Source organism: Zootoca vivipara, chromosome 1 (assembly GCF_963506605.1).
Source record: "Zootoca vivipara chromosome 1, rZooViv1.1, whole genome shotgun sequence".
Taxonomy (NCBI): Eukaryota; Metazoa; Chordata; class Lepidosauria; order Squamata; family Lacertidae; genus Zootoca; species Zootoca vivipara.
Genome location: NC_083276.1, coordinates 131246589 through 131274252, shown reverse-complemented (window position 1 = coordinate 131274252; position 27664 = coordinate 131246589). Strand labels below are relative to the sequence as shown.

Here is a 27664-nt window from a genome sequence, read left to right as displayed (position 1 = left end):
AGCACAGCACCGGAAGTCGCTTCTATGCATGTTCGGACATGCGTAGAAGCAACTTCTGGTGCCGCGCCGCTGCTGATCCCGCATTTTTCAGCGGGAGACTTGTCAGCTATGTATTCTGTGACTGCCCTGACACCTCTGGGTATAGGGTGGTATATTAATAATAATAATAATAATAAGGCAGAAGACTTTCTCAACTCTACATCTCAAGATACTTTTGAATGAAGTATCAGCTCATGCATGCAAAGCACCTGCACTAATCTAACCATGACGCGCCTCCCGTTCCCTGACCTCCTGCACTGCAGGGGCTGATGTGCTAGAAGAGGGAGGGCTCCACTTTATGGTTAAAGGTTTGGTTTGGTGATCTTTTTACTGCACCCATGATTACGTGGCTGTAGTTAACAGCACATAGGTTCAAAAAAACCCTCCTTCTTCTATGACTTGATAAACCATCACCTTGGTTAAAAAGAACAGCTGAAATCAATGAAAGAATTACTCAGGAGAGGATGCCCTTAGAAAGGAGGAGGGAGAGCTCTGAAGAAGAAATAGCATTCTTGCTGCTGTAACCCACATGGGGGTAGCTAAGGAAGCGCAGGGTGATGCAGCTTGCTTATGTGTGAGCAGCTGCCTACATACTCCTGACCTGCATGCCAAATCTAACACTCACAAACTAATTTCTGTCACCCAACCAATGTAGAGTCAGAAACAGGCCCATACAGAGCTTTATCTGGGGTGGGAGTCTTGTCTTGGCATGACAGCACAAGTCCAAGCGAGGCACCCTGGCCAGCTGAGCACTCTGAGGCCCGGGGCATGGACCTGGTTAGGAACAGAAGGTTGTGACTTGTGGGGAAGGGAGAAATGCCTGTGGGACTGGACTCAATCAAAACTGAAAAACAACACTAACATTGGAATGGTGTAGCCCCAATTGAAAGAAAAGACCAGGTGGCTAAGAACTGAAATCAAGGTGCTTATTGCATGGTGTGTGCATATGTGTGAGAGACAGATGAGGGAGAGAAATCATGAATGGTCTGGCAGTCATGGTGAGGAATGGTTGGATTCTCTCCTTTTTCCATTCTCCACACTTCCACATTAATTTCTGAATCTTTTGAAAGTCTTCATGAAAATTCACCAGCATTTTGATGCAAATTTCTCATCGTGTGATTCATTTATGGATGCTATTTTCACTAATGTATGTGCTTTCATGTGCATTACTTAGCTGTAGGACTGCACTGCAAAATTTGGAGATGTGTAGATTTCAAAGGGTAACCATCCTTTGAATAGTTTCAGAAAGTGCCAATTAAGCAAGTTCCTCTCTAAATTCAAACAGAATTGGCTTTATCCACCATCCCTCACCATGGCTTAATGGGGTTGGAGGCAAGGCAATGGCAGCTATGGCCTGCTGGAGAAATGTGGTTTGTTGAAGCAAGGTGTAAAGGTTGTATTTTAAGCTGGACCTAGCAATCCTGGATAGCAATCCTGTGGGTAGCAATCCTACCCACAATCAATTGATTTTGAGGAAAACACAACTAATATCCCCTCCATCTCTACAAACATTTGCTGCAGGCATGCTACTAGTCCTCCACGAACTTGGGCGCTAAATACTTGCCTTCTGTTGCAAAATTGCCCTTCCCACTTAGCATGACCCTACTCTGAGACAAGAAGAAGACCAAGGGCATTCCCAGGAACACAAATGTCTCTCTGTGGAGCATGAGGCATACCTCACCAAGCTCTTAAGAAAAACTGTGGGATATGTTAATTGTGGACCTGGTCCCAACCTGTTCCATGATGCTGCAAGCTAGTTGTTGCCACTAGGCTTTCCAGAGTGGCTTTGGCAATTGCAGGCTTTGGACACTAACATGTTTACTCCATCAAATATTTTACTGCCGTACAAGAAAATGCCAGCAAGCAGAGCTGCTTCCTATTCAAATCTGCTCTTGAGGAAGAGCAGTGTGCCAAAACCTGGTCCTACTGAATTAGTTCAAAATACTGCCATTACCTTCAGTGACCAGTCTTTGGAGGCAAAACCTAGATGATAGTGAAACAAGGTAAACACAGATATAACTCAGGAAAACTGCAGAGAAAATCAAATTTTAGCTCTGGAGGAAATCAACATTGTATTACATGGGGCTGTTTACTTTGGTTTCAGACATCACAGATGGTCAAACCAATCCCTTATGTGAGCCTGTTGAAGTCCCATGCTTCAGGAATTTAGGATGACGTGTATTCAGTGAGATCATAATTTTCCATAGTTTCCCCCTTAAAGTACTGATGGAGAATGTAACGGTTAGTCGTGGATGGAAACCCTATCATTGATGTCTTCCTGTTCCAACATCATTTCAGATTCAGGTGGATAGCCGTGTTGATCTGCCATAGTCATAATAAAGATGAAAGATGAAAAAAAAACTTTTTTAACAATTCCAGTGGCACCTTTAAGATCAACTAAATATAAGCTCTGAGACCTTTAGGTATAATGTCCAAATTTTTGCATTTAGTTAGAAATAAAATATCAGTCTGTACCTGTGCGAGTTTTTTTTAATAAGGTTGATGGACTTCCATTTCATGCAGCTCAATGTGCTGCCTTCCATAATTTACAGATTCAGGTGGATAGCCGTGTTGATCTGTCATGCCCTTCCCTGTGGAACCAATTGCCATAACAGTCATCAACAGTTATAAGGTTGAAGCGAACTCTGCTTCAGAGTATCTGACGAACACATGAAAGTTCATACCTTGAAAGCTTATTAAAAAAATATTTTTTCATCTTTCATCTTGTTATTTATTACAACATCATTTCAGTTATTATCCCATAAAACCTGTTGACTGCAACATTCAATATCATGTTACCTGGTATCTGCGGGAGGGCAAAGAAGGTGCCATTATTTCTGGAGTCTACCTGTAGCGTCTGGCTACATGCCTCAAGTGGGCTTCCTCTTCCCTTCTCTGATGAATAGTTAAATAGAGGCTAGAAGCAAGTTGGCAAGGTAGAAATCTAAGGCTCCTTCTCCCCTTTCCTCCCTCACAGAGCCTACAACAAAATAAGTGGAATGGGAAGAAACAGGAATGCAACATAAAGGGAGAGATTAAGGTACTGTATATGGAGAGATGTCAGTAAGTGTTGGCTTTCTTGAGTCACATAAACTATTTCAAGGACATGGAGGTTATCTACCTATATACTGGTTGCCTGACACTTTAGCCTGTATCCTTTGTCACTGTGGTGTATACCGTACATTTCCTCCGATTCAATTGTCCCCACGTGGTGGAGAAAGCATAACATATACAGAAGGCTCCTAGGGTGCCTGGTTGCTGTATATCTGTGCATCCATTATATTCTTGAAGGTCCTCCTTCTTCCTGCATCCTCTCTTCCACTGGTTTTAAAAAGTGCATTTCATTTCTGAACCATCCTCATTTAACTTGCATGTTCCAACTACCCTGGCTCCGAGGAAAAGAAAGAAGATTTTGAAGCTCACAAAACCATGAATGATATTGATGTCACAGATGTGAGTAGCTAAAGTGAGCTCTAACTCAGTTGGCAGGTTGGAGGAAGAACCTCTGTAGGAGGAGTGATTTGCCAGCCATCGATCTGTGCTGCTTGCCGTGGTAGGTTAAATATCTATATAGGGAGAAAACCTGCCCATTAGTAAAATATTCACTTTTGTTAAACCCTTAAAGGTTTTGCTGGTGACCCTATTGCAGCTGGCAGATTTAACATGTGCAGTGTAGCTGTTACATTGGACACACACTCCTTGTTGCTTGGGATTTTGCCCTATGCAGTCAGCTTGCCTTGGCATTCACGCTTGGAACACTGAGCAGGCTTCCACCAGTCCCCGTTGTGGCAGTGACAGATGTTGCACTCATCCACTTTCACTTCGATGCCAGCCGGAATGATGGTGGTTCCCGCAAAGCAGTTGGGACCTGGAAATGTACACACATAAATACATTAAACAGTGGAGCAGATTGGGGAATATGGGTGTGTTTATTATGCTGGGTACAATTCAGCCAAAAGTGGTTCACTTTTAAGCCCCGGTGTTGACGGAGCGAAATAGTTAAGCCCATGCTTGATTCTCTTCCGTTGAAACCAGTGAAATTTACAAGTGGCTTCCTTGGGCTGTATTGAGCCCGCTGTGGTTACCGCTGAATTGGACCCCCTGCCCCTTTGTCTGTGCCTTGTTGTCAGGGTAGCAATAGGGCAAAATGCCTCCACCCATTTACATTCAGAGTGGCAGCACAACCTTACTAAAATGCCAGTGCTAGGACAACAGTCCTCCACCACACCTCAGAGCAGCAATTAACACACAGGGCACATGACATACACCTCTGTGCCAGCTGAAGCAGCTGCCTCACTTTGACTAATGAACAGTCCTAGGCAGAATAACTGATCATTAAATGCTTGGCAGCCTTGAGCTCTACTGTTCTCACAGCAGAGTGTTGTTTAGGGGCAAAGCTTAAATGTGAACCAATCTTTGGGTTGGGCGATGTGGTCATCTATTAAGATGAAGGTCATAATCGGGGTTTTTATTTTTTCAGGGAATACTCAAGGACACGCAGTACTGGCACCTCTTTTTGTTGTAGTTAAAAAGTGTGGCACATACTGTAACAACTTTGCGGTTTTTCTATTTTTCTAGAAAAAAAGCACTGGTCATAATTACAGCGCAAACATCTCCTTCGAAACCTAATACCCTAGCTACTTTACTAGATCCAACACCCATGGAAGCAGTGAACAGTGGATAGGTTCCAAGTACAAATATAAACACTGTGTTGACAAACAGTAGAAAATCAGAAAAAAGACTGCTGAGCTGGCATCTAAGTCTATGTATTCTGCAGATTTTCATTTTCACTCAAGTTGGCAAGAGAGAGGAAAAGAGAGCAGGAAGTAGCCTACATCCTACTTTTGCCATTCATTCTGGTTGCAGAATCTCAGCTTTCAGTTGCAGAATTATGATTTACAGTACTGTATAGGAGAAGTCTAGCTTCCCTTTTGTGTGGTTTTCCTCCAAATTCTCTCTGTAGATTATGTGAATAATGTTTCTTTTCTCAAAATGGTTTTAGGAGGAGAACATCTACTAATAAACATGGCACATTCCGGCAATTTACAGTGTTGACAGTCCTATAGAAGTGTTTGCCCCCTACAGTGAGAGAGGTGGGGTCAGACTCTCTGTTGATGGGAAAGGACACAGCTCTCCCGAAATCTCTTTAGAGCTGCAAGCAAAGGGGGGAAATATAGTCCCTGAAAGTGCCTCCTTCCTTCCTTGGGTCCTGCGCTTGTTATTTGAGAACAATGAATTATGTATGGCAGAAATGATTTATTCATACTCCAAACAAGATTTTTTATGGATTTTTATTTTATAAAAGAGATTTCTCTAATCTGCTTATTATCTTTCCCCTCCCCTGACTCCATTTATTTATGAGAAAATATCAAAAACCAAAGCACTTTTAAGAGAGCAGGAATTTTTCTCTCATGCTCATAAATGTCTTACTAAAACAATGGCCCAGATGTTTATAATCATGCATGTGATGTTAATCTCAGACTCACATATACATACAGTAATTGCACTGTGCCTCCGTTAATACCACAACAAATACAAGGTGAATCAAAGGTACAAGTTTTATGACTAGGGGCACAGACTGAAACCTGGTGGATCATTTGACCGCTGTTCTCAAGCCATTTAAATCTACACCCTACTAACTCCCTTTCCCTGGCCTATTCTAAGTGCCAACCAGATCGTGGGTGACATTAATCTCTCATTGGAGATGGGTAAGCAGCTGGAAAGTGGCAGCTGTGGCCCTAGCTGGTGCCCACCAATCATAGTGAACAGGAGGGACCAAGAGTGTGACTCATTGGGAGGCAGGTGGAAGACCAACTTGAAGGTCCAGGTACTTAGAGACACTGCAAGTGACGTTTTAGCCGCTCCAGGACTATCCATATTGGACGATTGTGTTGTTGTTTTGGCATATCTAATATGGCACAAAGACAAAGAAAAGCTGATATTTTGGGAGTACAAACTCTGTGTTAGAAGCCGTATTCTGTCTTCTGCAGTGTGATTACATAGAGATTCATAGGTTCACCCCATAGCCATATGTTTTGGGGAAAAAACCTTCCAATTTGAGACTACTTTCTGAGAAGATAGGCCCTGTACCTGAAGCAGTTGCCAGAAGTCCAATTCCTTTCTCATTTACATTTTGGAAATGTATTTACACTCAGGAGAGTTGTTTACATTTCTCTTCTTGCTTTTCTGGACCAAAGGCAAAGGAAATGATGATGGATTCCACACTTAGCCCCCTCTATTTTCTGCTCAGAATGCTCACCTGTAAATGGAAACTATTACAGGCAAATAGTTCCCATCTGCTCTGTCTAAATTGTAGATGAGCCTAAATTAGAGGTGCCAGTCTGTTTAATGGGGAAGCAGATCCAAAGGTGTGTTTAGCTTGGTCATACTCACTGGCCTCTGTGTGCCTCTCCAATGTACTTTTGTGAATGGGGTGGGCCGGCTGTGGTTGCCTTCCACGCCAGAGGCATTTACATTTTATAGCACTGGAAACCCATTTCTTTCATCTCATTAACTTTATGATCACCATGGGCTTTATTAGTACACTTCTACAAGAGCCCAGGTTTTTTTAAAAAAAGGAAAGAAAAAGAAACCCCTACAGCAGGCCCCAAGTCTGAAGTTGCCAGTTTTAACTACCTCCAAGCAATTTAGATTGCTGTCAGCCAAGATAATGGATGGCTGCTAGATATTTCTCACATTAAAACGATGCCTTCTGCTTTGCTTATAAGCACCACAATAAATTTTGTTCCCATTTGTATTGGCTTTTACAGCCCACCCACAATAAAACTGTGTGAGTAAGACATCCCCGGGTAACTGTCAGACCATCTTTCCGGGCTGCTTTGCACGTATCCATCAGTTCCTGCCCAAGTGGCAGCAACCACATTGCTCAGCACTCTGTCTTCTGCCTATTGTTACAAATGTTGCGTGCCTCCCCCTCTCTCTGCCAAGTGGTGGCGCGAGCCCATTGGGTTCCAGGCACTCACCCAGGGTCTGTATTCCTTTGGAGAATTGAGACACAGCAGAGACTGTTGTAGCTTTAAGAAATATGGTTTATTCACCTATTTACACCTTCAGTCTCCATTGAGGGAGTCAAGATCTTACAACATGGTCATTTCAAGAGGGGCATGTCCCTCACAGAAGGGCAGCCCCCTCTATTTTCTGCTCAGAATGCCTGTAAATGGAAACTATTACAGGCAAATAGTTCCCATCTGCTCCCATCTAAATTGTAGACATCTCTCTCCAAGCCAACCTTCAGCCAGCCTCCCAAGATGGGTCCCAGACTTTCTTCTCCCCTCTTCTTCCCAGCACACATTGCTTAAAAAAATATATTTTCTTGTCACCTCAAACACACACCCCATCACCTTGGCAACAGCTGTCTCCCCAGGGCAAATAATTCCTCTCGGATGGGCCATCAACACCTTTTGTCATGTCAATGGATTTGCTCTTCACTAGGCTAGCCAGGCTGGTTTGCATAAGCCAGCCCTGGGATTCGTTGTCTGGCACAGCTCTGCAGCTTGTACTGTCGTCCATACCCCAATTAATCAAAATCCTATAATATTAATTTATAGTGATTGGGGGTCCACCAGAATCTATAACAATATTTTTGTGTGTGGTTGCTTTTCAAGGCATCAGTCACTGGCCCAGATTTTCACACCATATGTGAGTACTGTATTGTTATTGCCCTATGTGTGGGCTCTGTAATGCAGAATTTTTCTTTTGGCCAGGAGTATTACCACATTTCTCATTTTGCCCATGAAATGTCCTCATTTCAAGAAATTAAGGCAAAGGAGGCATTTTCGGGGCAGTTTAATGCAAACAAACCAACAATCACCCTGCAACCATATACACAATCTCATTGCTGTATGCCAAAACAAGGCTCAAGCTCTTTGGGCTGTTATGGAGGTACATCAAGAAAAAGCTGAGGTTAAGCATCTGGTAATATACCGAGAGAGGGACTGGCTGAATCTTTAGTGGAGTCCAGGGAAGCATTACTTATGTGTAGGGCAGAGTACAAAGCAGAACAGGGCTGCACTTTTAGCCCTGCCTCTGATGTCAGAACTTCTCTTTTTATCAACCACACACTGTGTGTGGCTGTCTGTACTGAAAGGTCAACATACAAGTTCCTCATATGTTGGGGCTACGCAATTGGTAGACCCACACGAGCAAATATCCCAATTGCATGAGAGAGAGAGGGTGTGTGGTGGCCTTTCTGAAGAGAGACGAGTGTGTTCAGTGTGTGGTTGCTAAGAAAGACTTGGTTTCAAGGGTTTGAATAATGTATTCCTAGGACTAAAGTAAATGGAACTGAGTCAAAAGTAGCTCTCCTTGACCCTCACTGGGGTCACCAAGAGCAGAGTACCAGTCCAGCTCTCACTCCAGTGATGATGCCTGAGTGAATGCTGAACGGGGAGGGGGAGGAATCCTCCTCTGTGAGTGTGTGCGTGTGCCCTGTTGAGTGCTTGGTGCATATGTGAGAGTGTGGCGTGACCGTGGTTACTTTTCCTCTGCAGCCACTAATACGGTAGCATGCAACCTCCAGCGGAGTTGCAATGAGGCAATGCAGCTCTCAGGCTGAAAACAATTCTCCTCCCGCTTTTCACCAGCAGACTAGGTTAAAAATGACCTATACAGTGGTACCTATGTTAAAAATGACCTATACAGTGGTACCTCGGGTTACAGATGCTTCAGGTTACAGACGCTTCAGGTTACAGACTCCGCTAACCCAGAAATAGTACCTCGGGTTACAGGGCCGGCTCTAAGGAAAGGCTGGGTGGCGCAGGGCCGCCAGGGGGGCGCAGCACGGTGGAGCTGTGTGCTGCGTCCACCCACCAGCCATGGTGAGAAATGGGGCGGGGGGCGCGCGCCGGAGCGATTTCTGCACCACGGCGCTAGGGCGCCCGACATGCTAAAGACGGCCCTGTCGGGTTAAGAACTTTGCTTCAGGAAAAGAACAGAAATTGCATGGTGGCAGGTTCTATAAAGAATTATATCAGAAAGGTAAGGAAATGGAAAGTGAGATGGATAGATATCTACTATCTTGTAAGCTGGACAGAATAACAGAAGATCAAAAAAGCCATCTGAATGAATCAATAACATTAGAGGAGCTACATGGAGCAATGGCAAGATTGAAATTAGGAAAGGCGCCTGGACCTGACGGGCTATCAGCTAAATTTTATAAGGAATTGAAAGAACAGTTGTCACCAATATTGTTGAGAGTCGTAAATAATATCTTAACAAATGGTGTAATACCTGATTCATGGAAAAATGCCTTTATCACATTAATACCAAAAGGAGATGCCGATTTGTTAAATATAAAGAACTATCGCCCAATATCGTTGCTCAACACCGATTACAAAATCTATGCGGACATTTTGGCAAATAGATGGAAACAGGTCCTGAACAAGATTATACATAAGGATCAAACTGGATTCCTGCCAGGACGTCATATGAGGAATAATGTAAGAACGGTTATAGACGTCATTGAGTATTTAGATATGAGGATAGATGTGAAGTCTGCCTTAATATTTGTCGATGCCGAGAAGGCATTCGACAATATATCATGGAAATTTATGCAAAAATCTTTGGAAATGTTGGGCGTAGGAGAAACCTTTCTGAATGGCATCAAAGCCATCTATAATGAGCAAAAGGCCAAACTTATAGTAAACAGTGTACTAACCGAGGAGCTAAATATTGAAAAAGGCACGAGACAAGGGTGCCCCTTGTCACCTTTATTATTTATCTCGGTGTTAGAAATACTAATGAAAAGAATAAGGGAAAATAAAGCAATAAAGGGTATAAAATTGGGGAGGAAAGAATTTAAACAAAAGGCATTTGCGGACGACTTGGTTCTAATGCTAGAGGACCCGCAGGACAGCATTAAAGAAGCTCTAAAAGAAATAAAGGAATTCGGTACGCTTGCCGGCTTTAGGCTCAACACCGGAAAAACTAAAATGTTGGTCAAAAATTTGAGTAAACAGGAGATAGTGGAACTACAGAACGAATATGGTATAATGGCAGTCAAAAAAATAAAATATTTAGGAATATGGATATCACCCAAAAATATTAACTTATTTAATGACAACTACGAAACAACTTGGAAGGATATAGAAAAGGATTTAGAAAAATGGAAAAACCTAAATTTGTCATTATGTGGCCGAATAGCCACAATAAAGATGAATTTACTCCCGAGGATGCTTTTCCTTTTCCAAACACTTCCGGTAGTTAAAGGGACAGGCTGCCTCGATCAATGGAGGAGAAAGATTTCAAGATTTGTATGGCAGGGAAAGCCCCCAAGGATAAAGCACAAATTGTTAATAGACAAAAAAGAACGGGGAGGCTTTGCCCTGCCAGACTTAAAAACATATTATGAGGCTGCCTGTCTAGTCTGGGCTAGGGAATGGATGGCTTTAAAAGATGTTGACTTATTAGACCTGGAAGGTTTTAAGAACAGGTTCGGGTGGCACTCGTACCTGTGGTATAATAAGGTAAAAGTGCACAAAGGATTTTTATCACACGTATTCATAAAGCCTATTTACGAAGTGTGGGAAAGGTATAAAAACTTACTAGAAAGAAAGACCCCTTTGTGGTTATCACCAACTGAAGCCTTGACAGTTAAGAAAAAAAATATGGAAACTAACTGGTTAACATATGGCGACATAATAATAAGATCAGATGAAGGCTGGAAAATTAGACCATATGATCAATTAAAATCTAAAATGACCAGTTGGTTACAGTATTATCAGGTTGTAGACTTATTCAAGGAAGATAATAGGAGGAACGGTTTTGAAAGGGAGAAATCTAAATTTCAAGTAGAAATTGTGGAAGGAAACAAAAAGATGTTGTCACACATGTACGAATTTATTCTCGAATGGAACACCAAGGATGAAGAGACAAAAGATGTCATGATCAAATGGGCAAGGGACATCGGCCACAACATAGAAATTGATCTCTGGTTAAAACTATGGAATTCTAATATCAAGTTCACCGCGTGTACGATATTAAAAGAAAACATTATGAAACTTATGTACCGTTGGTATCTGACCCCAGTCAAGCTAGCGAGAATCTATAAGAAACAGGACAGGAAATGCTGGAAGTGCAGGCAGGAGGTTGGAGAAATATATCATATGTGGTGGCAATGCAAAATAGTTAAACCCTTTTGGGAGGCGATTTATAATGAGTTAAAAAAAATGTTAAAATACACTTTCCCAAAGAAACCTGAACTATGTTTGTTAGGCTTAATTGGGAAGGAAATAAGAAAAGAAGATGTAAGAATATTTATGTACGCCACCACAGCAGCCAGGGTGCTCCTAGCCCAGAAATGGAAATCCACTATGGTACCATCAATAGTGGATTGGAAAGAGAAAATGGTAGAATATATAGAGCTAGCTAAGCTGACTGGAAGAGTAAGGGACCAAAAAGATCAGAAAATCGAGAAAGAATGGGGAAAATTTACGGAATATCTTAAAACACACTGTGAAACACCAATTGTATCTTTTGTGACTTCATGATACCTGCATCTGTAAATAATGGAGACTACATAGGAGAAGATAAGATGTAAGAACACTAACAGGATTTTGCTTTATATGAGCGCAAGTTGTAAAAATTTGATTAATAAAACCAAGGATGGGAGAAAGGGGAAGTCGTGTTCGGCAGAACAAATGTAAAATATGATGTAATTAAAGGAGATATCCCTAAAAAGGTATAATCAGGGATATACTTTTCAATTTAAGTTGTGATTATGTAAGAATATTTGATTATGTTTATTTATGAAGAAACAATAAAAATTATGGTTAAAAAAAAAAAAAAGAAATTGCATGGTGGCAGTGCAACGGCAACGGCAACAGGAGGCCCCATTAGCTAAAGTGGTACCTCAGGTTAAGAACAGTTTCAGGTTAAGAACGGACCTCCAGAATGAATTAAGTTCTTAACCCGAGGTACCACTGTAATTCTGTGCTTAGCCCAGAATACTGGGCTAATTGTTGGTGAGGTGATAAACCACCACAGACTGTACACAATGCTCTGCCCTTAGAAAACTAGTCTGCCAAGGAGAAAACTCAGCTACGGTAGAAACCTTCCCTGTGACATACTAGTTTTCTGTATGATTTGTCTTTTGTAAGGTGGAGCCTTCAGTCCTATGAGGTTCCCATCTGCAGTCTGAAATGGTACAGCTCAGGCACAGATTTTCCACCTCAGTGAGAAATGGGCCCTTGTTGCAGCGTTGCGATGCCATTCTGATTAGGCGGACACATCTCCCGCTTTTAAATGCCTTGGGTCAAATCATCTAGGAAAGGCAATAACTGTTTGTAGTTGCTCTGTGAGCAGCCAAGCCAATTACCTGTGCCACTTTAATGAGAGGCATCCTGATTGCTTGCCAGATTGCAACAAAAGGAGGCTGTAGTAAGGGTTCCAGCTGTCGTGTGTGGGGGTCTCGGGCAACAGCTTCTCAGCCAGCTCACTCGTCCCTGGGATACTGAGAAAAATCCTTTTCATTAAATCTAAGAACAAAAAGATTCCTCTGGAGATCACATGAAGAACGAAAAGAGGGGACAGAAGAGGAGGAGACTGTATTTTCTGTGGTTGCCCTCAGGCAGGCTGTTAATTATTTTATTGGAAAATTCAATATTGCTCAGACTCCCACACACAGTTGAAGAGTTCTCCTGGCACTTAAAACTGTGATTTGCTGCATTGGCCTCCATTTAACTATGCCAAAAGGAATAAAGGGAGGAAGCTGGGATCTTTTCTCTCGTCCCCACCCCCTCCATTATGCGACAAGAAGCTGAGGGAAACCTCTGCCTGGAGTATACTGGCACAAGTATGCCTTTGCACCTGTTGCCTGCCTCTCCGTAGCAAAGCCTTGGGGAGAGGAACATTGCACTACCAAACGAGGGCTTTGGCGAATGTTGTGGGGGCCAGATAAGACATTATTCCAGGCCTGCCAAGCTTCTGTCGTGATCTGGATGAAGATGGACATTTGACACAGCAGAATCAGGGAGGGAGGTACATAGCAATCAATTGGTGTACTGCCTGGGGCATATATTTTAAGGACTGGAGCCCAGTGATTAAGCAGAATGCAAAAAGGGACCAAAGGGCTAAGTCTGGGGCGTCCATCCCTGCCAGAAAAATGGACAATGTCCCAATGTTTTCTTTTATTCTACCATCAACTCTCTCCTCCAACCCCTTGTTTCTGTAGTTGTGTTTTCTCCTGCCTGCCACTGCAGTGGTGTAGAATGGGTTGCCAGCACCCAGGGCCACATGGGGGTATGTGGATGGGAGGGAGGGAAATGGATGGTGTACACATGCACATTCAATGGCCTAAGAGCACCCACAACATCCAGGAGATCACAGCTGCATAGATAAGAAAATAAGAGTCGTTCCATTGTCTGGTGAGGTCATTTCCTGGTTCACACAGAGAAGCTATTTTCAATGGAGCCCAGTGACAGAAGCATGCAGCTGCATTGAGGCAGCTCCGGGTGTCAATATTTTGCACCGGGGGGGGGGCAACCACCTCTGTGCCCCCCGCACTACGTCACTATGGCACTGTCCACCCTACAGTGGCCACATGTCCTGTTTCACAGAGGGCAGACCTCATAGCTGCCAAGTTATCCCTTTTTTAAGGGATTTTCCCTTATGCTGAATAGGCTTCCTCGCGAGAAAAAGGAAAACTTGGCAGCTATGGCAGGCCTTCTTTGGAGGGCTGTCTGGTCCAAGTCTGGCTTAAAGATGAGGTATTCTTAAAAAAGGGGAGATTAGGGGCTTTGAGATTGCCATCAACACACTACAGGAAAATGATGTACCGATGGTCTTTGTGTCCAACAAAATTAGCAAAAATGTATAGAAGTGTATCAAATATCTGTTGGAAATGTTAGGAAAAGGAAGGTACCGGTACCCTCCACCTCATGTGGTGGTCCTGTAGAAAAGTAAAAAAAACTTCTGGGAAATGATATACAATGAATTGAAAAAGGTATTTAGGAAAAAAAACCAGAAGCCTTTTTACTTGGAATAACAGGGAAGGGAATTCCAATGGAGTTAAAAAGGTTATTTGTGTATGCAACAACAGCCAAAAGAATATTGCTTGCCCAGAATTGGAAACAAGAGAAGATACCAACTAAAGAAGAATGGATAATTAAGATGATGGACTATGCTGAAATGGGAAAGATGACCTCGCAAATCAGAGATCAAGATGAGAAAAAGTTCAAGTTGGAATGGGAGAAATTTATAGACTATTTGAAAGACCACTGTAAATACCGTATATTAAAACATTAGCAGGTTTGATAGAACATTTATGCAATTATATAATTGGAATTAAGATAAAGTAGAGAAAATAATGAGATTGGAGATACAATTAGATGGATGAAATTTTAGGGGGGGTGGAATCGGGGGGCGGGAGACGTCCATATTGTTTTATATTTGGAGAAGTATTGAAATGATGAATTATTGTGATTATAAAAACTTTGAAAATAAATGTGTGTGGTTGTTTTTTTTAAAAAAAGAGAGATTGCCACCAACACTTAGCAGCACTTGGTCACTAGACTGAAAAGGCACATCTGCTACCTGGCTGCTTCTAAATGTGCGCCTATGTGTATAAATGATCATACGCAGATTGCACTCCTCTTTTGTCTTTTTTGTGGTGAGGTATTTCTTATTTTTTGGTAATGCATAACTAGCCACCCCTAGTCAATTTGCTGTAATAGTTAAGGAATGTCACACTAGAACTGGGGATATACAACTTGTTTCCCCTCCCCTCTCATCCATGAAGCCATGACCTAAATTAAAGGTAGATGAAGGTAATAATTGTTGTGTATTGAGTCAAAGGATTTTATATCTGTATTACTATTGTCTGTATTTGCATTAGAGTAAAGTAACTGCCTTTTGGTTCCAGAAGGTACAGCTACTATTGGTTCATTTAAGCTGCGGTATTTGGATCCTCTATCTTATTGGTTTCCTCCAAAAGGCAGCGCTGTGATTGCCTGATATTGTTCTCTCCAAAATGTATCTCTTTCTAGCTAGTCCCCGTCCCTATAAACGTAGCTTTCCTCTCCTCTGAGCTCAGTCTTGTTTGCTTGAATAAAGAAGCGTTACTAGAGAACTGTCAGGACAGTCTCGAGCAGGTCAGGCGCCCTGGCACTGAGGCGCGGAGATCGCTCTGGCGCCCCCACCCTCGCAGCGCGCAGCATGGCTTCCGCACGGCTTTGCTGCGCAGCGCCCCCCCTGCCGGCCCGGCACCCTGACGCCCCGCGCCACCGGGACTATACCTAGAGCCAGCCCTGAGAACTGTCTCCAGCATATTATGTCAAGAGAGCTGAAATCACAAACCCCACGTCACAACAATAATAAATACATTTTTTAAAATCAATGGGATATATAAAATGGATTGAGGAGGAAATGGGAGGGTTCTAGGTGATTTGAAGCAGAGGACCACTCTCAATGGAGTTAAAGTTTCATTTAAAGATCCTCAAAGATCAAACCTCCTTAAAGGCTTCCAGCTTCCCAAAATTTATCCAATCAGCACTAGGTCTGTCAGGTTGCCAAGCCAGCTTTGACCATCTATTTAGCTGCTAACACTGCTCTGTATCCAAACCTGCAAGCCAGAAGAGGGTCTGCCAGGGTCAATAGTGGCAGCAAGAATTCAAACACTGAATATATAAAATGAAAACCATGAGCAATGCCCATCTCTATATACCCAACACTGAAAGATCAAGCCAGCAATAGCAGCCATTGCCCTCACTTCTTTGTTCCCAAAGAACTGCAGCTGTGCAATGATTGGCAACCCTTTCCAACTACCTATGAAGCGGCCAATCCAGAAGCAGAAATGGAAAATGTAGCTTGTTGGGATTTAATGTGGAATTGTGCTATTCCTTGGAGGAGTGACTGCTGTTGTTGGATGTGTTTTGTAGTTGTACCCAAGATAAGTGGGCGGCAGGGCTGTCTTAAGCATATTGGGCGCCCGGGCGCCGTGGTGCGATGATCGCTCCGGCTCCCTGCCCCCCGCCCTGTTTCTCACCGCGGCGGGCAGGCGGGCAGGCGGGCGCAGCCACACAGCGCCCCCTGGCGGCCCTGCGCCACCCGGCTTGCCTTAGAGCCGGCCCTGGTGAGCAGTACTGTATGTTGTGAAACTTTGCATTTTGCAGAGGTTGTAGAGTTAATTGCTGGGGCGATATTGTGTATACTTTGACACTGCTGCTTAGTATGTATTCATTATGCATTATGTACTATTAGGGATTATTTATTTCTATTCATTCCTCATTATCATGAATTGTACTTACACAGCCATCTTAATTATTTGTATTGCATGGGTATTATGATATGTATTGACATACATTGTTTATTAGGTGAAGGAGAGTCATTTTGTTGTTGCCATTATTAAACATTTAGGAGTCAGAAACCTTTGCTCATCTACTGTAAATCACTCAGAGATCTACCAATAGGTTACAAACTACCTTGTACAACGTATTAAACTTCTAACATTTTCACTCTGATCGAGCGGCTCCTGTTGTGCATGTCACTTTGACTTACCCATTGTGTGCTTGGATCTGTCTCCAGCACTGAAATGAATAAGACAGCTTCTGCTCTCACAAGAGGTTTCTGCAACTGTCAGAACCACACGGATCCGATGCAGTCTATGTGTAATTTGGGAATGATTTGGTCTACTACTAATATATATCTATTAAAGCTTAAATGAACCATTTCTGGGAGACCTTTATCTGATATAAGTTATGCCATGATAACAAGTATCATATTATTTGGGGCCATCATAGCAAGAACTATGTCCCCCATGAATCCTTTCAGGAAGCAACCTTCATAAACTAATCATTTCTAGAGCCAAAGAGGATGTAACTGCAACAGTTGATCTAAGAGGAAGAACAGGCAAGTGGTGTCTGTTATTCATGTCAGTAAATTTATTAGGGTTCACAGAATAACCCCAGTTAATTGGAGCAATTATTGTTAATTATATGGATATTCCAATACAGACTTTGCTTCACTGCCGTGCACATTTCCCTGAACACGATGCATATTTTTTGGATTGCACATTCTGGCTTTTTGGACAGTGTATGCTCATAAGTTATGCCATGTTACTGAAAATTGCAGCAGAAGTTCTAAAAATATTCCAGCAGTTATCATTACTTTATCTACCCTAGTCCTGACTGGTAATAACTTTACATTCAATGGAGGCACACTATCTGCAACTACAAGGCACAGCTATGGGCACTTGAATGACTCCACCTTATACAAATCACTTTATGACAAAATTTAAACAAGAGATTCCCCATTGACTGCTGGATATTGTTCCCAGCCAGAAACAAGGTCACACAGCCAAGGCATCAGGATTTCATCCCCCCTCATTTGATTAAAGCCCTGTGCAAAAGCACTCTTTGAAGCACCCTCTCATGTGGGAGCTAATTCAAAGAGGGTTATTATTATTATTATTATTATTATTATTATTATTTATTAAAGCCCCTCCCCCAGCTTTAATATAGCTCATGAGCTCCTGTGTGCTCAAAGGCCATCTTAAGGCCTTTTTCACATCTTCCACCTTCCCCATTAAGTTCCTGACACTGGGGACACGGGAGTGGGGTGGGGATTTGGAAATCGGGTCCTCTCTAACCAGAGGGCACGTGTTGCAGTGTGACCTGGCAACCAGACCCTGTGTTGTGGGTGGGAACGTTTGAGTGACCACAACACCCTATTGGGGGTCCCTAGATGCTGGGTGCAATCAGACCAATGGGATGCCAGCAAATTTGTATCGAGGGACCTTTATTTACGCCCATGCACGTGTCCCTGAGCTTCCTCTATGGGGCCAGTGCACCGGAACACCCGCCCACCTCTCCCTATATTTAGGGCTTGCACACTTGACCTTGCTATACCGTCATGTGTTGTCTGTCGTTGGGACAGGGGCACGGCAGGAATTTTCCCCACTTGGCTGATTAGCTGGGGCCATTTGGGTTTCGCCTGCTGCGTAGCAAATCGTCACAACTTGTAAGGTTGCAGATAGGCTCTGGTTCAGGTGATAGGGGTGGCAGAGTGGTCAGGCCATCCCTATGCAATGGGTATTCCGTTAAAGGAATCCTGGGGCTCTTGGTTGGTCAACCCTGAGAGATGTTGTGTCCAGAGCCAGAGTCCAGGGGGGCATCTGGCTGGTGGACTGGCTTGACCCCGCCTTCCACTATGCCGGCTGACCTATGGTGTGCCCTGGGTCAGCGTTGCCTGCAAGGGTGCAGGGAGCTAGTCGAACCAGAGCCTATGCAACCACTCACTTGATTGATCAATAAAGTTGTTGCCTAAATTCTGCCAAAAACCAAACCTAAAATTTGAGTCTTTGAATTTATTTGGGGAAGCACACGCAACTAAACATAAATAAAGAAAAGCTGGCCTGATTTTGCAGGCAGAGGTAAGACTGAAACAGAAAGACAACCGTAATCTATTTAATTTTGTACTGTCAAAGATAGCCTTCCTGTTACCTTTTTTTTGCTCCTGTTTTTTTTTACTCAACAAAGTCTCAAATAAACCATCACAATGCTATTTCTAGCTCTGTCAATAATCAGTGTGCATTCAAATAATGGCATTATTAAAGAAAAAGCTGTATATGTTGGTAACACAATGGGGTAGTTTGCATCCGCTGAAGATATTTTATTGAATTAAAAGCCTATGTATTATTCCACTTAGGCAAACAAACAGGCTTCCACAGAGACCCACTGCAGCTCTTGTTTTCTTAATACACCAGGGAGCAAGCCCTGCCTGGATTTCTATACAATCTAGTGGAGGATTAGCATGGACTGCGGAGGGGGGGGGGAGAGGGAGAGAGAGAGGGAGAGAAAGAAAACAGTGCCATTCAAACCAAGGCAGGAGAGCATCTTCCTTGTATTGAAGTCGAAATAATCAGAGCTCATGGCTAGCAATAGAAAATTACCAAAGCAGGTTTTAGGTTCAACCTGAAAATATACATGGAATTTGAACTGTCCAAAACAGGGGAAAAGGGGGGGGGGGTCAGGGAATGAAGAACACTGGAAAGTAATATGAAGGTCAGGAAAAAGAATGCAATATAAGATACTTTACTGTCATACAGAGAGCATATAAGTATGTATTTAAAAAAGAAAGAAAACTGAAAACAAGTTTAAAATACAAAAAAAAATTCAGCATGTTATTCAGTAAAATGATGTCTGTTATAAGAATTTTAAGGTCACACGCGCGCGCACACACACACCTAAAACCATTTTGCCTCTCCCAAACTGACCTCAAATGTTTCTCTGTAAGGAGGGAGGAAATGAGATAAACCTCTCCATTGTCTCTTTGCTCACAAATCCTGCCTTAAGGGCACATTTAAGATATGAATAGGGCAAGCCTGTGACCTGGATTCAATGACTGAGTAGTTATCATGACAAAAGAGTGGCCAGGATGCCCATGCAATCCAATCTGGTAACCTGGCAGACAGGATAAAAACAAGGCACTCAGATTTCTGTTGTAGTCTGCCCCTTCTGTGATGTATGTACAGTATGATGTACTGGGGTCCTGGGCACAGCCAAGCCCCACTCCTGGTTGGAAGGCACTGAGAGCAGAGAAACCTTCTGGGGCTCCAGGGTGGGCTGTTCAAAAGTCTATATTAGGGGTCAGCAAACTTTTTCAGCAGGGGGCCAGTCCACTGTCCCTCAGACCTTGTGGGGGGCAGGACCATATTTTGAAAAAAATATATGAACGAATTCCTATGCCCCACAGATAACCCAGAGATGCATTTTAAATAAAAGCACACATTATACTCATGTAAAAACACCAGGCAGGCCCCACAAATAACCCAGAGATGCATTTTAAATAAAAGGACACATTCTACTCATGTAAAAACATGCTGATTCCCGGACCGTCCACGGGCCGGATTTAGAAGGTGATTGGGCCGCATCTGGCCCCCGGGCCTTAGTTTGGGGACCCCTGGTCTATATAAAGGCTTGTCCGCATGGTTCAGGGTTCTCTTCCTGCCTCTGCATGTGGGGGGAGCACCCTGTTGCAACAGCTTTAATAAATATCAGGCTTACTAGCTGCTTTGCTTCTCAGTATTCTCTGGTTTGCCTCTGTTATTTTCTCCTACTGATAGAGAACCTAAAAAAAGGACTCTATATGGGCTCGCATAAGGGAAAAGGAGCAGTTTTTTCTTATAACAATTTGGCAAGCCAGGCTACATAAAAAACCCCAGCATACAATGTATGATGAAGACCAATAGTTGTAACTGCCACACGTGTTTTAGTTTTATGGTCTTATTCATGCTGTATGCCGTATGGGATAAATTGGCAGCTTTTCATTAAAAAAAAAGATGTGTGAAATGTATCATCTATCTTGACTCTGGATTTCTGTGAAAAGTTTAAGCAAAAAATGATTCCATAGTGTGTGCTGCACTAAAATACAACTCACTTAGCTGTAAAGGGAGCTAAAGTTGGGGGGACGGGACAAGACCCATGCCTGACTCAAAAGGTCCCTAAAGAAGAACTAATGTGGAATAGTGTTCTCCCAGTGAGAGAGGGAGGGCAGGACCCACATTGGGGTCAGAATTTAAGGGGAATAAAAATTGTGAAAGGATTGAAAAGTGGAAATCTAGATGGATGGGATCGTGCAACTGTTAGGGAACTTGGGAAACAGCAAGGAGGATTGAAAAGGGATAATTTAGATCACGGGTGTCAAACACAAGGCCCGGGGGCCTAATCCGGCCCGCCAGACCTCGTCATGTGGCCCGCGTAGCCGCCGCCGACAATAACCGCTGACAGTAGTTCTGGAGCCTGCGATTGGCCAAGGGTCAAAACCGGGGGCGGGGCTGCAGGCGGAGGCCGGGGCGGTGGAGCCGCGCTGATTGCCTTGGCCAGGGAATTTCAATTTCGAATGAGGCTGAGGGAGGCGGTGGCACAGCGGCCAGACGGGGAAGTGAGATGCAGGAGGAGGAGGAGGAAGCCCGCCGAGGAGGTAGGAAAGCCCTACAGGCGCTGCCGGCAAAGTTGGTGCCGGGACGGAGCAGCGCTGGATTTTTTTTTTGCAGGCTTTGCTGTTGTCTCCGAGAACGAGTGAGGCGGCACTGGGGAGCCGCCGCCCGCCGCTTCCCTTCCTCTACTCGGCTGCATCCGGGAGGTGGGCGAGCGAGCGGGCGAAAGGGACGCGGAGTGAGCCTGAGGGGGAAGTAGGCGAAGCGCAACAGTCGCTCTCTTAATGGAGCCGGGTTTCTCTTCCCTCTTCCCCCGTTTTCTCCTCATAGACACTCGGGAGGGTGCCTGGCTTTTGCTCTGCCCCCCACCCCCGAGCCGCCCTTTGGCTTCTCAGTTCCGGTGGAGCTGCTCCCTGGGGGGCGGCCGGGAGGGAGGCGGCGACGACGGCATGGGTTCCTGCTCTTCCCGCTCTGTCGCCGCCACCTCTCAGCACCTCGTGATGTAGGGCTCCAGATGGAGTCGTCTCGCGGTTTGAGTAGGTGGGAGGGGAATTTTTTTTGGGGGGGGAGGTTTTCAAGCCTCCTCTGCCTGCAGTCCCGGTAGGGAGAGGCGGCGGCGAAGACGACAACAGCGCGGGTGGGGGGAAGAGCAGCTCTGAGGCGAAGATGCACGTCCGCTGGGGCTGCCGCCGCCTTCCTCCTCGGGAAATCCGCTGCCCTCCCTCAGCGCGAGGGGAAGGGACTCTGGCGCTGAGGAGGGAGGATGCAAAAGCAAAGCAGGGAGTTGGTGCTGCACCGCATGTTCCTGCCCCTCTCCAAAGCATGGGGTGGGTTGCAGCGTGTGGCATCCTGCCTAGCGGGGTTTGGGTGTGCGCAGGGCGGGAGAGGGAAGCCCTCTTTCCATCTGCAGGTTTTTAATCCCAGCAGTGGCTTTCTCCTTCCTGCCGAAGGTTTAGTTGAGCCCCCCCCCCCGGAAGCCGTCGATCCCCACCTTTTGTTCAAATTTCCCTCGTTTACATCCCCTCCCACACACGCGCCACGACGCAGGAATGTGATCCGCGTGGGGGCGGGAATGAGCTTACATTATTACAAAAAACAGTAATAATTGAATGCAGTGACAATAATTTATGATAATAAAGAGTGGACACATAGTCCTACAGACACAACCGGCCCTTTGAGGGTGACCAAACTGCTGATGCGGCCCCCGATGAATTTGAGTTTGACACCCCTGATTTAGATGGTTGGCATCGAGCTGTAGTTAAAGAATTGGGGAGGCAGCGGTGTGTGTGTGTGTGTGTGTGGTTGATAGGCTGTGATAGAGTGGGAGTGGGGTGAGGAGTAATATTAGTTGTTATTTTCTGACTGCTTAAGACGGTCCGAACTGGAGTGATTCATGGAACCGTCTGAACCGTCTGGGAGATTCCGTGTCCAGGGGAGGGGGGGCTGAAATAGATGTAAGTGTTTAAATGTTTTTAGGATAAAAGAGGCAATGTTTGAATTTATGGATATTTTTGGGAATTAAATTTTAGGCTAGGGGGTGAAATAGAAGGTAGATAAATGGGAAAATAATTAATGGTTAGGCATAAATTGATGATTATAGGTTAAGGACAATTGAGGTTTAAGAAAATAATAATTAAATTGAGGAAGATAGAAATGTTCATATGTTGGAAAATGATTTAAGATAGAATATGAAAACTGCTTAAGATGGAGTTAAAAAATGCACCCAGTGAGGGGGGAGTCGAAGAAGTCCACAATGTTAAGAAAAAAGAAAGATTGTTGTTATTGATATGATTTTCTTTTTTCTTTTTAGGTATTTTGCATTTTTGCTTTTTCTTTATAAAATGAATAAATATCATTTGGGGGGGGGAGTAAAGGGAGCTAAAGTGGATTTACACTTTTGACCAAAAGCAACGGATTCAATTTGGGGTGTGTGTGTGTTGAAATCTACCCCTGGGCAGACCTGGTATAGTCCAGCTAATGTCTGCTTTGAAGTCTGGAACTTCAAATAACAGTCTCTGTGACCATCAAAATATTGTGTATGCAAGCCAACCTAATCAAAGCCACATGGCACTCACATTGCTAAAATAACATTTTAAAATACCACGATTAAAGTATTCTGCTTCCCTTTCATGAACCCAGAGCAAGCACCATAATTGAGGGCAATTGTGCTAGAACAAGTCTATTTTGTTGACACTAACGCTTCTTTCAAAGTAAAATATGAGTCAGTCCCGATCCCTGTTAGGGTTTATTGAGATGCAGAGTAAATTGTCAGATTGCTATGGCATCTTGGAAGGACTGTGTGTGAAAGCAAGCTGGAAGCAAAAGCATGTGGCTTAATTGTCTTTAGAGCACTGAGCATATGGCACTGTGCTGGCATTGCTCACATTTAAGCAGTTGCATGCCAAAATGCTATGACAAATCCTAAACGCATTGACAGGTTAAACATCCCACTCTTCTAAATCTCAGGAAAGCCAATATAAATCAATATGTTTGCCCGAGGGCTCCACCAGTACAGAACCCGACCTTGGGTGTTGGAATGAATTCTGGTATAAAGGAAATCAAAGAGTAAACACAACGGAAAATCAGGGTGATGCCCTCAGCATTGAACAGTACATTGCAGAGTTAAGAATTAGTCCCTGGGGTTCTTATGGAATACTTCTCTTTTGAGCATTAGTAAAAGCATCACAGCCTGGGCTTTGATGTAGCTTTGACCCCATTCCTGGAAGCAAAGGGATTTCCCACAGCTGAGTTGTTTGTATTCAGCTGTTTTGTTTCTTTGTTCCTCAAACATAACAATTACTTTGATATGATGGTGTAGCGGATCCCACCAGGGTTACCAAAATGTTGAGGATCCCCCTCTCTAGCTACTAACTGTGGTGGATCCCACCTATGTAGGCTCTATATATACAGTGGTATCTCGGGTTGTGGACCCGATCCGCTCCGGGGTGCCGTTACCACCCCGAAAAGTCCGCAACCCGAGTGGTGCTTTCACACATGCGTGAAAACGCGATAGAGCGCTTCTGCACATGTGTGCGCGGCAGAGCCCAGAAGTAAACACTTCTGGGTCCGCCACATTCGCAACCCGGAAAAACGCAACCCGCAGCGGATGCAACCCGAGGTATGACTGTAACCACCATGGGTTCTCCTTTGGTTTTTGTGTGAGGGTAAACTTAGATCCTTGGAGACTCAGGCAGAAGTTGAACAAATAAGAACAAAGCTGATAAAACAAAGGATGTGTCAGGAGATAATGTTCTTTCAGGAAACAGTTAATAGGGCTTTTTTTCCTAGAAAAAGAGGTGCCAGAACTCCCCTTTTTTGTGAGGGGAGCACCCACCCTCCCCAAAGCCCTGCTTATTAATAATTATACTAAATCTAGTGGATGTTACAGGCTTCTAAACAAAGTAGTAAACACACAGCTTCTTTAAAATGTCAGTTGCTTAATTCAGTTATTACTTCTCAGTTTGATGTTACAGGTTTATAGACTAGATGGTAAATTCTTAGTTCCTTAACTTCGTTGTTGCATAGGTGTTACAGCTTAATATTTTGGTTCTTAAACAAGGTGGTACTTTCTGTCCGTTTCCCAACCTTTTATCAATGACACTCCTGAGGTACTTCTGACATGAGACCAAATGAGACTTTATCCTCACAGCTTCTCCTTCTCAGTCCCAGCCTCCCAGGTAACTCCTGTCTGAATACTTTCTCAAGACACTAAACACTTTAATGCAGATTTAAAAATAATAATATTGTTGTTTAATGTGGACATGGAACAGAACAGACTTATAAATGAGAACATGTGAAATTGACATGGGCCTGAAATATGCAAATCTCCCCCTTCCCCACCGCTAATTCCAGCAGTACGGTATGGCTAAAAAACATGTATGCACATTCATAAGCATGCAAAATCTCTGAAGTTCTGCCCTGGGAAGAGATGTGCATCTATATATAAAACTGTAATGTAGAAATGTAAGCAGCCTACGGTAGGTAGATCCGACCAAAGGGCTATCTATTCCAGCATTCTGTTTCCAGCAGCAGCAGTAGCATCTGGAAGCTCAGAAGCAGGGTGTGAAGGTGATCCATCTTATTGTTTTGCAAAGAGCCAGGTTATTTGATCATGCAAATATTTTTGAGCCTGCTTCCGTAGCTAGCGGATAATCCCATGGTTTATTATGCAGTGTTTTGGATGTGTCCATCATATCGCTAATAATATGTTGAGGAGTCATGTATAATTAACTCAGTCATTAATAATACAATGCACCAGCCAGAAAGGCATGGCATGCTTACTGGAATACCCAGCAAAGTAAACAATATCCTAAGAATGTACCTAAGAGCTGAACAGCACAGCCCCTCTGTTGGCAGAGTACTAAATTGCAGCTAGGAAGCCGAATCATGCACAATACTGACTCTTTTCTTGAAATTAAAACAAAGTCCAAACCCTTGTTAAAATATTCCAAAAGCTTTTCCTTGCAGATCATATAGCTAAAGAAGAATGTACGCAAAGTGTTTACTTTCACATCCAAACATGGGCTTAGTTTTCCTTAGATTGCAGCTTCTTCCTGAAACATTCAAACAAACTGAGTCTTTCTCTCTTTCCAATACTTGCACTCAGCCTTCTGCCCATGACCCAGCTTGGCCATGCAGTTCCTTTTGAGAAGTTTCCACTTTCTCCTTCCAGCAGACTTCTCCCGACTGCTTCTCTGGGAGAACATCAACTTCCATACTTCTTTCTGTCACACACATTTGCGTGTTTAGACCTTTAAACCTCACCCTATAAATAAATTCAGATTTTGGTTTGGTTTTTGGCAGAATTAGGCCATAACTTTATTGATTACAGCAAGTGAGTGGTTGCATAGGCTCTGGTTCGACTAGCTCCCTGCACCGTGGCAGGTAGCGCTGACCCAGAGCTCCATCATAGGTCAGCCTAGGGTGAACATCTGGAATGGCAGAAAGCCGGGGACATGCTATGTCCACCACCCAGATGTCCCCCTGGACTCAGGCATGGGCACACCCCCTCTCAGGGTTGACCAAACCATTGAGTCCCTGGATTCTTTAAACGGAATGCCCTTCACATAGGCATGGCGAGAGCGTTCCACCATCCCTATCACCTGAACCAGAGCCTATCCGCAACCTTACAAGTTGTGACGATTTGCTATGTGGCAGGCGAAACCCAAATGGCACCAGCCAATCAGCCGAGTCGGAGAAATTCCTGCCATGCCCCTGTCCCAACGACAGAAGACACACGACAGCATAGCAAGGTCAAGTGCGCAAGTCCTAAAAATAGGGAGAGGTGGGCGGGTATTTAATAGATTAATGTATTTTAATATTCTGTTGGAAGCCGCCCATAGTGGCTGGGGAAACCCAGCCAGATGGGTGGGGTATAAATAATACATTATTATTATTATTATTATTATTATTATTATTATTATTATTATCCCTTCCTGTGATGGTACTGAGAACCAAAATGCTCCCTGAGTGGGTGCACGCAGAGGAGCAATTCTGTGGAACTTCAGCAAAGAAATGAAACAGGTGATGTCTCTATAGACTGGAGGTAGGCAAATGTTGTCCCCATCTTCACAAAGGGGGAAAAGGAAGACCCAGTTAACTACTGACTGGTGAGTTTGACACTGATACCAGGGAAGGTCCAAGAACAGATAAGACAACAGTCAGTCTGTGAGCACTTAGAAAAGGATGCTGTGATTACTAAAACCCAGCATGGATTTCTCCAAAAAACAAGTCATGCCAGACAATCTTACTACTTTTTTTGATGGAGTTACAAGCTTGGTGACGCGGGTGGTGCTGTGGGTTAAACCACAGAGCCTAGGGCTTGCCAATCAGAAGGTTGGCGGTTCGAATCTCCGTGACGGGGTGAGCTCCCATTGTTCGGTCCCAGCTCCTGCCCACCTACCAGTAGCAATTCAAGAGCACATCAAAGTGCAAGTAGATAAATAGGTACCGCTACAGCGGGAAGGTAAACGGAGTTTCCATGCGCTGCTCTGGTTTGCCAGAAGTGGCTTTGTCATGCTGGCCACATGACCCGGAAGCTGTACACCGGCTCCCTCGGCCAATAATGCAAGATGAGCGCTGCAACCCCAGAGTCGGTCACGACTAGACCTAATGGTCAGGGGTCCCTTTACCTTTACCTTTACAAGCTTGGTGAATCAGGGGAATGCTGTGGACATATCTTGATTTCAGTAAGGCTTTTGGCAAAGTGCCCCACAATATTCTTGCAAGGAAGCTGGTAAAATGTGGGTTGAACGAGATAACTGTTAGGTGGATTTGTAGCTGGTGGACTGGCATCCAGGAATTTAGGGGAGTCAAGGCACCCACAAACTCTTAACAAAACAGTTCTCCACACATATGATCCAACTCATAGGGGCTGAGGGGTCATTGGCTGCCCCAATGAAATATTGATGGGCATTATTATTCAAATAGTGTGTGTGATCATCATGTGATCAATTATGTGGGGTGGGGCTTACCTCCCCCCCAATTCAAGTTGGCACCCCTGTCTCTGCAAGTAGGTCTAAGATGAAACCTGTTCTACACATCAAAGGATATATATAAATACCAGCAAATAAAATACATCCCGATCACTTTGATACTGATCAGCCTGTTCCAAGCACATCAGATTACAGAGTCTGAAACATAGCAGGCTGTCAGCTGCATATTCTCATCTGGATTTCCATTCTCTTTCCCCGCTTCTCTTTGTGACACATGCTTTTGGCAGGAGAGATCCGGCAC

General features: G+C 44.0%; 1 protein-coding gene across 1 annotated transcript in view; it reads right to left on the bottom strand.

Moving 5' to 3' along the window:
* Positions 1–3609: 3609 nt before the first annotated feature.
* VWC2L (von Willebrand factor C domain containing 2 like) overlaps positions 3610–27664 on the bottom strand; it is a 118169-nt gene continuing 94114 nt past the window's right edge. Inside the window, exon 3 of the mRNA XM_035134157.2 lies at positions 3610–3907. Within this exon, the coding sequence (XP_034990048.1) occupies positions 3759–3907 (149 nt within the window). The 3' untranslated portion in view covers positions 3610–3758. The remainder of the gene's footprint in view (positions 3908–27664) is intronic.